The sequence below is a fragment of the Oncorhynchus masou genome, chromosome 11 (genome assembly GCF_036934945.1).
Source record: "Oncorhynchus masou masou isolate Uvic2021 chromosome 11, UVic_Omas_1.1, whole genome shotgun sequence".
Classification (NCBI taxonomy): Eukaryota; Metazoa; Chordata; class Actinopteri; order Salmoniformes; family Salmonidae; genus Oncorhynchus; species Oncorhynchus masou.
The window spans coordinates 30323722-30334341 of record NC_088222.1 but is presented as its reverse complement, the minus strand read 5'-3'; the positions used below and the strand labels follow the sequence as shown (position 1 = coordinate 30334341).

The 10620-nt window shown below is 42.4% G+C and overlaps 2 protein-coding genes across 5 annotated transcripts in view; both read right to left on the bottom strand.

Annotated features, from left to right (window-relative positions):
- Positions 1-73: 73 nt before the first annotated feature.
- LOC135548491 (myelin proteolipid protein) lies at positions 74-6460 on the bottom strand. Of its 2 annotated transcripts, none has more exons than XM_064978158.1 (7): positions 6353-6460; positions 3536-3722; positions 3139-3295; positions 2552-2729; positions 2356-2429; positions 2090-2155; positions 74-1366 (listed from the first exon to the last, which is right to left on the bottom strand). In XM_064978158.1, exons 1-7 carry the CDS (start codon positions 6354-6356, stop codon positions 1292-1294), a joined length of 741 nt encoding a protein of 246 aa, XP_064834230.1. In that variant the 5' UTR covers positions 6357-6460; the 3' UTR covers positions 74-1291. The 2 variants fall into 2 exon arrangements, with proteins under 2 accessions (XP_064834230.1, XP_064834229.1); XM_064978157.1 differs by lacking the exon at positions 6353-6460 and adding an exon at positions 4133-4559.
- A 1501-nt stretch (positions 6461-7961) lies between these two features.
- The window catches only part of LOC135548489 (neuroligin-3-like), a 33904-nt gene continuing 31245 nt past the window's right edge, over positions 7962-10620 (bottom strand). For 2 of the 3 annotated variants that reach the window (XM_064978153.1, XM_064978154.1), the window contains one exon: positions 7962-10427. In XM_064978153.1, the coding sequence (XP_064834225.1) occupies positions 9557-10427 (871 nt within the window). In that variant the 3' untranslated portion in view covers positions 7962-9556. The remainder of the gene's footprint in view (positions 10428-10620) is intronic. The other variant, XR_010456833.1, reaches the window with a different exon arrangement.

Sequence of the window (10620 nt, the reverse complement as noted above, 5' to 3'; positions counted from 1 at the left end):
GAAGTTTTGTTTTACCATTTGACATTTGCATGACAATGAAATGAAATGAAGCACAATATTTTAATACCTTGGGTTCAAAGGCTTTGATACATTTTAATGGCTAATCAATTCAACACAGCATTATATACACACCCAATTCAGTAAATAGCATAGCAGGCCACTCACCAGCCAGAAATCCCCTGGAAATCAAACACTACAGTTTAAAAGCAGAGAGCATTAATACATATGGAGAATGAAAACAGAGTATCTTATTTAGCTTATACCTTTAGCACATCCATATAATTGGGTTTCCTTGCACCCCACACACAGTAATCAGTCAAAAGGACAAACAATAGGTACTACATCAAGAGTGAATGCAAAAAAGATGCCGTAAGTGCTTTGACACACTTAGAAAAGAGCGACTCCCACATTACACTCCCACATTTCACTTGAGTGTTGTAGAGAACTTTGGCACATTCTGCTGTTTTCTCTAGTTACAGTAATGGACAGCTCATTTACTAACACAATCTAAAGCAACAGGAGCTAGATCATGTTCACAATCTATATACATATCAGTAAGCAAGGCGACTGGGGTCGGTTTCTTAGTTCTGATTAGCATGGAGAGCAGCCATCTCTCCAAGTCACTCAGATTTAGAGAGCTAAATAGAGCCCACAATCTGACAATAGCGTCAGTGACACTTTTTAAAAGTTTTTTTTTTAATGTGTGAACCAAAATCAGAGACGCTACATCCAATGTGAAAATTAGCAACAGACATCAGAGAGTCATCCTCCTGGACTGAGAACCACGGGTATAAGACTGGTGAGCAGGGGGAGGGGCTTAAAGTTATAACGACCCAACGTGGTCTCAGGGCAATCTGTATTATTCTCAACGTAAATCTTTGACACTCCATTTAGCATGATATATTACGTTACATTAGGTTATGTTATGAATGGAATAGCGGTCGTACAATATCATACAGTCATGGATTGAGCCCGCCCCTCTTCTTTGACCAACCTCCCTACTTTAGTTTCTGTCTAAAGTAACTAGACCATTAGTAGGTATCATACGTCTTGGAGGTGCTCAGAAATACATAAAGTATGGCTCTGAGGCTAGGCTGAGGTGATAAACCAGATGGTCAGATGAACCTTGTGTCAGTAATTGGAGCCCTCCAGGGAAGCAGCCAGCAGTAGGTAGGGGATCCATGTTGCAGGTGTGTCTCACAGGGGATGGATGGAGTTCAGTGGTGTGATGTGTAACTGCGCCCCTCAGGCCCAGTCTATGGGGTAATGGAGACGTGAAAGGGCACAGTTTTTAACAGCGCAGCCCTTTCCTGCCCAGGAACCGCAGAACTGCATAGTTATATGTGGTGGCTACCACATACAGAAACTAGAGAGAAAGATGAAGAGTGGGACAAAAGAGAAACTATTAAAAAAATGAAATAAATCCTAAATATGTTTTTGCAAAAGTACAGCTTCATTTAGATGACACGATTATTCAGTAGCCTCACAAGCTGATCTCTCTTCGTGCACACGTTGATCACTTCCATATGCCCCTACAGTTACACCTATATAACACTAAGTCTGTTCTCTATTGGTGAGCTTTTCTCTTATGACCTGGCTGGTCTTGTCATCTTAATCATTGTTGAAAATCAATAAAGACTTAGATACTGTGCTGATGGACAGTATGATACATTTTTCTATTTCTCTGTTATTCTTCTCTGCCAAAGAGCCTTAAATTAACCCCATACCTCTTTGGTGGTATGCCTTAAACTAAGCCAAATGGAGCTGCAAAATTCAAGTCGGGAATACTTTATAATAACTATCCTTTATAAGCCATTTATAAATGAACTAAATATTACCAAATTATGTATAAATCTTTGTAAATGCTTAGTACATTATTAGTAACTGCATTAGTTAAACATAATTTTTGTAATGTACTGATATTTAACTATTAATAATCTGCGAATAGTTTATTTATTTACTAATTTATAAATGGTTTATAAAGGATAGCTATTATAAACTGTTACCATCAAATCATACTCTGAATTTAAACCAAGAGGTTGACAGGCCCCATAGACTCATCAGTTTCTGGGTGGACGTTCTTACTCACCAGAGCCAAGAGAGCGATCCCTGCACCAGCAAAGGCAGCGATATATAGGTCATAGGTGATGAAGAACTGCAGAGACAAAACATGCAAATATGATTAAATGCATTTTAGTACACATTATAAAAGGGGCCTCATAGAGTGCATGTACTGTACATTGAATTGCTATGCAGAATAATAATTTGTGTTTTGTGGTTTAAAGGTTACATAATCCAGGAACATTCATTCTTTCAAAGTAGTTTTATTGTCAGACAGAGCTACCACCAACTCACCTCTTTTGTTTTGCAAATGGATGCCAAGGTCATTCCACAAGCCTTCCCTGGCATTGCATTCCAGGGCAGCAGTCCTAAAGCGAAGCTTGTCTCATTAATGTGAAATGAAGTACAGTACATTTGAAATGTAAAAAAATGTATTAAAAAGAAAATAACATAAGGTGGCCCGGCTGGGCCCATCATAAGCTAAACGTACCATACTGCCGGGCATCCATGCAGATCCAGCCATGCTGGTTGATGCTGGGTGCCGTCTCAGCCAGGATGTTGATGGTGTGGCAGGTCTGTGCCATGTTGAAGAAGAAGAAGACGGGTATGGCTGTAAAGGCAAACACCGCCAGCCAGATCACTGCCAGGACGTATGTCACAATGATGAACTGTGTAGCAGGAAGCAGAGTAGGAGGTCACAGGAAGTTATTGGTCAAATTCCAGGGAATCAGGATGCGACACAACATGTCCCATGAGGCCTTATTAGTGCAGTAATACCCCACCACAGAGGGTAAATACTCTAACATGAGCCCAATATCCCCAGAGCATGATATATGAGGGATTCATGGATAATTAACTGATGATTAATTAACTACTCTATGAATTGTTTATGGGTTGTTTTTCAACCTCTATTGCAGTGGGTGGGTTACAAGCTAGAGTACAGTAGGCTATAGTGTCAATATTATTTTAGCAACCTAACATTTGATTTGATTTGATTTTGATTTGATTAACAGCGAGGTGACGTCATTCCCTCCTCCCCCCTGCCCCCTCACCTCTCTCTCCCACTCCCCTACTCACCGTCAGACTAAGGCAGCGGCCACATCTGGTGCTCCGGAACTCTCCGAAGGTCTGCTTGACGGCACTGGTGGTGTAGAATCCCTCAGCCAGCAGCAGGATGCAGTAAAGGAAGAAGAAAGAGGCCAGGCCATAGATCACGTACTGGAAGTACTTGATACTGGGAGACAAGGACAGGTCATAATAAGGAGCGGTCAGATATAAACATTTGCTATTGAGAGGTGGCTGCTCTCAACCTACCTAAAGGAAGGGGTACTACTACTAACTTCTACTACTACTACTACTACTACTGTAAGAGTCTTTACATTTATGTTGCTTGATTTCCACAACCTATCTACAAATACAAACACTTACTAGGAAGAAAATTCTACTCATCAATTAAAAGGACCACTCAACTCACAACGAGGCCAGGACAACATAGTCTTGTATGTTACGAGCGAAGTAAGTCTCGGCGAGAACCTCTGTGTTGGCCAGTGCCTCGTGCCCACAGCCACAGAACAGTGCCATGCCGGTGAAGCAGAGCAGAGTGGCCACCAGGGACGGGTAGGGCACTGCCCCCAGGCAGCGGATACAGCAATCATAACAACCTGGTGAGGGGGCATAATACATCAACACACAGGCGGCACACACCGCACACACCAACACACAGCACATCTACGCCACAGTCCAGACACCTGTCAGTCACCCTACTTGGGGAGCTGTTGAATAGAAAGACCCCACTGTTTCTGCTGAAAATCCATCAACATCCACCAACAACTTCCATCAACAGGCATGAAAGCAACAGAAACATTTTAGCGAAACACAACAGCGAAACCAAGTGCAGCAGAGCAGCGTATCCAACCAAGTAACGTTAAAGCGCCCATACAAAACCAGCCACCAATGACTTCACAGCACTCTCATACACTTCCTCCAATGTAAGCTGTGCTGGGGAAGCAGATAGGAAACATCCAGACTGTTAATGGCTGTATTGGTATAGGAATCAGAGAGAGAGATGCACCTAGGGCTTTGCAAAGCCAAGGCTGTCTGACCGGAAACATTTGCTGCTTTCGATCTTGTGCTCCTCAAAACAAGCAAAGAGTTTATGAACCAGTGATGCTAAAGGCTCTTCTGCAGGATATTGCAACTAAAGAACAGCTCTCTGCACTGGTTTCATCCGTGTGTAAAAGCTCCTCAGCTCCTGCCAACAGCTTACAGTTCAGCCCCTCTTCTCTCCAGAGTCCAACCCTCTTTCACCACCACCAGCCACCACAGGCGTCACCAAGAGAGGAGAGAGAGAAGAGGGCACTGAGGGATGGGCTCCAGGGGCTTAGAGAGAGAGAGCCTGTCTTTGTGGCGGTTTACACAGTGCCCTTTGTCTTAGCTAGGAGTGGAGGAGAACAAAGGCCAGCGATGTCAAACAAACAAAGACCACACTAGCACCACCTCACACACACAAAACAAGCATGCATGCACGCACGCACACACACACACACACACACACACACACACACACACACACACACACACACACACACACACACACACACACACACACACACACACACACACACACACACACACACACACACACACACACACACACACACACACACACACACACAAACACACACACACACACACACACACACACACACACACACACACACACACACACACACACACACACACACACACACACAATCTAATAAACAAGCCATCGGGTGCCTGGGCAGGTGGGGCAGAGGTCAGGGGAGTATCTCCACCAGGATTCTCACAGTACCGATGGCAACGTCAGTGCTACTCACCCAATCCAGCCCACAGCTACAGCTGGCTGGGACTGGTACTATGGCAGCGAATAAGTGTCTATGTCAGCAGGGGGTGGGGACTGCGGTTCAAGTGTTCAAGGGTGGGAGGAAGCACAATGAATGGGTGGGGGGAAACTGAAATATCTTCACAACAACAACCAAGTGGCTCATCAAAGTTGTATGATCTACAAACCCCATTTGGGAATGGCAAACACTGTCATGATCATACATAATAGATGACTGAGCAACTGTTGCACACTGACTAAATGTTCCTGTAATATTATGGTTTCTGTGATTTTAGTTGGTAGGAAGGAACAAAGTATATTAATGAAATATACTGCCATTTAAATAAAAACAGCAACAGCTGGAAAGTTGTTTGAGTCCCTGGAAATGACATCAGCTGCAGACGCCCCCTCTTCAGCTGTGCTTTGAAACGCCACGATAACCTATTCATAAAATCACAGCACAGATACCACTGAAGGATCATACCAAACTAAGTCCTTAAATCATGCTAAATCTGAATCAACTGTAGTGCAGAGTAACTATTTTGTTTGAAGAAATAGTAGTGAAGGAGGAATAGTTGGTCGACTTAAACTGACTCCAGAGTCAGATCTACCACGTGAATCAAAGGACTCCATGCAAATTTGCTAATTATGCCCTGGACAAGACTGGAAGTGTGAGAGCCTTTGACGTGAGCGACCTTGCATGACATCTCCCTGACAGCAGCCTGCGCTGGTCCACTGTCTCTCTGCACCCCAAAGAGTTCAATCCACCTTTTAGAAAATATTTTACAGATATTAGCTGTGTGAGAGCTGGTTCGATTTGAATTTTAATCTCATTGATTAGATGATTATCCTGAATGTATTTGAAGTTTAATCTCATTGATTAGATGATGATCCTGAATGTATTTGAAGTTTAATCTCATTGATTAGATGATGATCCTGAATGTATTTGAAGTTTAATCTCATTGATTAGATGATGATCCTGAATGTATTTGAATCTCATGTTTTGTTTTCAAGGAATTGCAATCAATGTTTTGAGTAATGAGTATCAATAAGCTTAGCTTATCTCAAATGTTCCAAATTGACTATTTAGTCTACAATATTAACTACGTGCAACCTGGAATAATATTTGAGCAATCCTGCCTATGTTTCTAATGTTGCAATATTACCAATGTTGTGTTATGAATAACCCATGAGGTACCCACAAGTGGACATTATAATCTTATCAGACAATCATACAATCAACTTGCAATAAAACCAGCAATTATCACAATATTAATCAAGCCTTCATATTGTTCTCAAGTGAAGCAACAATTATATTTTCTAAAATATATATATATATATTTCAAAAGTTGATTAATTATATTCCACAGACTTTTACTATTAAGATAGTCATAGAAAATATTAAAAACTCATTAGATAACCACTTACCCATGTTCAGAAAGAGGTATGGGGTTATTGAGGTTTAGCTTGGCGGCTTTGTGACTGTGATTTGAGAAGTTATTCCCCACCACTCCTATATGAATCTGACTCACGCTTTTGTCTGACCAACAATAGACAGACCCTCAGCTCCCAGATACCAGCAGATCTTAAAGACACAAAGTCCCTTTTCAGCCACTGTCCATCACTAATGCAGCCCTGGGTTCAACATTAAGGACAGTGCAGGGGTCAAAGACCCGTAGACACTTGCTTTTCAGTCACTCTCATGCATAACAAATTCACACAAACACATAGCCTTTTCTGTGTAGTACACTTGCAGCAGACTTCATCGTAAACATTGCTGTGGCATGTCTCCCTATAAATTGGCTTTGGATTTTAGGAGTAAGTTATTACATATTTTAAATGTTAGCAATCAGATACAACTCAATGAGCAGCACTTCATATCCTTTCACATTTCAAAAGATATGCCATATTTTTCAAAATTTCTCCTAGACTGAGTACGACATCCTGTATTCACCAATCCAGAGCAGAAACCTCATAACAATTTCCCTAAATACAATCCTATTCCTATGCATACAGATCTACTATCTTAATTTGAACACTGTTTTTGCGGAGAATTTTCCTGTGCAGGAAGAAATTCAAATTATAGTGTATTTGAGGTTTTAAAAGGCTTCTAAAGTTTGTCATTTCCACTGAAATGTCAAACTTGATTTGCCCTAACAAAAAATGTATGAACCCCTACAAAAAAAAGTCCATGAATTATAATCCACATAATAATTCAGATTTCCTGTTGCTGCATAATTACTTTCCTGCTGTGAGAAACAGGGTGAAATTAAGATAGCAGATCTGTAGGCCTTTTTACTGTAGGTGTGATCATCATGTGTGATCATGTGTGGGCTGCTGCATGGACAGTTTATTCTCTCTTAGTAGCCAGGCTATTCATGGTCTGCATAGTATGTGTGCTGCCTATCTGAGGTATGTAAAAGACACCACATGGTCAATGAAAGCAAGCTCTGGCTGGTGGGTGTGTTCGGCTCTTCAGAGAAGCATCTTCAGGAAACACAGAGAGATATGAAGAATGTGCAGACAAAAGTATAAAACAAAAGGCAGACCATGGAAATGCCACTGGACTGACATTGATTAAGTAGACTAACAAGGGGACATTGAGGGCTGGATCCAGCTGCTGCCCTCCCTCCCCTCCCTCATCCCTGACCCAGTTGATGTCAAAGCCCACTCCTTACAATGGCCCCAGTGTGCAGCTGGAGTAAACACCACACTGTCTTTTTGGAGTGTGCCTGTAACCTCTTATCCTCTTTGACTTTCCCCAGTCTTAGCCCTTGACCAAAATATCAACATACAGTTACAAATGTACCATAGATTATGATAATATGCCAAAGCTGTGTCTATGTAATCTCAACTAGTCCCAGTCATATATGGGGCATTGCCCTGATGCCTCAAAATCCAAGCTGAAATTGTGCTGTTTGTTTTCCGTTGAAAAAGAATCTTGATATGTGATACAATTGAATTAGATTGGCCATCTGACTCATAGTATAAAGCTGATACATTTTTTAAAGTTGATGGATTTTGACAAGAAGACAACTCAGTTCCAAAAAATCTTTAATCAGCCCATTGATATTGAACAGTAGTATTAGTCAATTGTGTTCTATGATCGTATCAAAGAAAGCAAGATGACAATAATTCTCAGAGCGATGTGCATTCTCCCAGAATAATACTGTGAAGTGTTCACATTGAATTCAAAAGACACTTTCATAGTAATGCTTCAAAACGTGTTATGCTGCAAAATCTGGCTTTTGTGTAAATGGGATGAAGCCTATGGGTGAATCTCAGCTTGCTCAATCTGCAATGTTTTAAGACTCTTTAAAATCTGATTGATTCAGGTAGTTTATACATACAATTGTGATATACTTAATTATCTTACTGAATACCTTTATATTCATATAAACAAATAACAATAAAAAAACTGCTGGTCTAAGTTTATTCTGTACAAACAAGCCAAGCCAATGGAGTCATATCAGTTGGTTAGAGTAGGTGCCATCTTAAGCTATTCTCTGTTTATAACAAAGCAGAAGTTGCATTCGCAGAACGTGTTGAGCAAAAGAAGACACAGTTAACTGAAAAATAACAAAGGTACTTAAACAGACGACCATAGATCGGAGTACAACACTAATATGATGAAAGCCAATACTTCAAACAAATGTCAAACAAATGTCTTACCAATTTACACTTGTACACTGCACTTTGCGTGTGCGCAGACACGCTCACAAACATACGCGCACGCAAACAGACACAAACACACGCACACACACACACACACACACACACGCACACACACACACACGCACGCACACACACACACATACACACACACACACACACACACACACACACACACACACGAACGCACACACGAACGCACACACGTTGTGCATATTCAAATAGAAATATTGTTTGGATAAATGTGATACTTTTACTACAAATTGTAATCAATGTTGTAGTAAAGGTGCAATTCATCTCAGTCACCGTAACAGTATTTCTCTAAGCAGAGAATGTTACAGTAACAAGCCATTCTTTAGTCAGGAAGTAAAAAATACCCTTTTAAGTTGTGAGTAACATGAGGAATATGTATAAAATAGCTTCATAACACAGATTTTCTGCTTTTTACAAATGTCCTTCAGTCAGGGAGGAGTCCAGATGTTAATTGTTCCACAAAGAATTGTTGAAAATCAAAACAGATATCATAGTAAGAAAAAAGCTTCCCGTACAAATCCAACTGTACAAACACTATACTGAGGTTGTACAAGAAAGAACCAAATAAATGTTACCCTCAAAAGACAAGAATGGGAAATAAAAAGCTTTTTTCCCCCACATTTTAACCAGCTCACAAAGGCTTTTGAAAATGATTATAAGAAAATGACACGGCTTATAGACCTCCTTCTGTGAGGAAGAGGAGACAGTAGTATTATATTGGCGGCGATTCTGCACCCTTTGAGCAGAAAAAGCTTTGTATGGCTCTTGCAGTATGAACATAAATTCAAACTTATCTTACCCACGCATCCCATACCAACTACTGTTTTGTATTCATTCCTAAACTACTGTACAGCACAGCACGCACCTCAACTCACCTCTACAATCTCTGTCCCCTGTGGTCTGTATGTCATCTGTCCCAGGCTGGGTCTATACCCGGGTGGTGGAGTGGGAGTGGGGCAGGCCTGTGGAGTTGTACCCGGCTGGGAAGGTACTGTAGGGGTGCATATTGGGAAGGCCCATCAAGGAGTTGGGGATCATGGTGATATTGTTGGGTGTCATCAGGGGGATGTCGTCTGGTGAGCGGCGCAGGGTCATGGTGTAGTCCATGTTTGTGGAGAGGTGCAGGGGGTCGTGAAGGTCATGAAGGTCATGGAGGTCGTGGAGATCATGGAGGTCATGCAGGGTGTCACACTGGTTCATCTGGCTGCTCTGGGTCATCTGATGGGACAGGCTCTCGTCGATGGTGGTGGTGGTGTGGCTCACTTCGTTGCCGTTGCTCTGTCGCTGGGGACTGGCTTGATGGGGGCTGCCGTGGCCATCCTGCCGGCTGCGCTTGTCCTTACGGTAATAGAGCGCGGCAAAGGCCAGCACATTGAGGAACAGCAGTGAAGCGCCCACAGCGATGGTGACACTCAGCTCAGTGGAGTAATCTCTCGGGTTAGCCACAATCAGAGGACCCGTTTCCTCCTCATCCCCGTTACTGCTGTGGGCTGTGGAGACAGGCGGACGCTTGGTGGTGCCAGTCCTCTTACCGTTGGAGTTGGTGGTGTCCTGGGGAGGGACCTTGGTGGTGGTGGAGGTGTATTGGAACATGTCATGGAGGTTATACAGGTGGGGCACCAGGTGCTTCCAGAAAGCTACCTTGGTGGCGCGGTAGTGGTCGCGGATGCGAGGCTTCAGGCCGATGTGAAGGTACAGCTGGTCATGGGGGTTGTACTTGGACCAAGCCACCTCCTCAAAGCGGTTGGCCTTGGTGTGGATGAACTTGGTGTCCTGAGGAACTGGCTTGTTGGGATCCCTGCATACAAACAGTGAAGACCGGGATCAGAGATTGACTACCCACATAGAAGACATTAAACTTTCATTTGTTTCATTATGGGGGATGTCAACAGGCAAGTTGTGAGCTGTGAGACTGGTTGATGTAATGTCACAGAAATTTCTTTCTGGGTAAGTCTCTAAGAGCGTCCCACACCTGGATTGTGCAACATTTG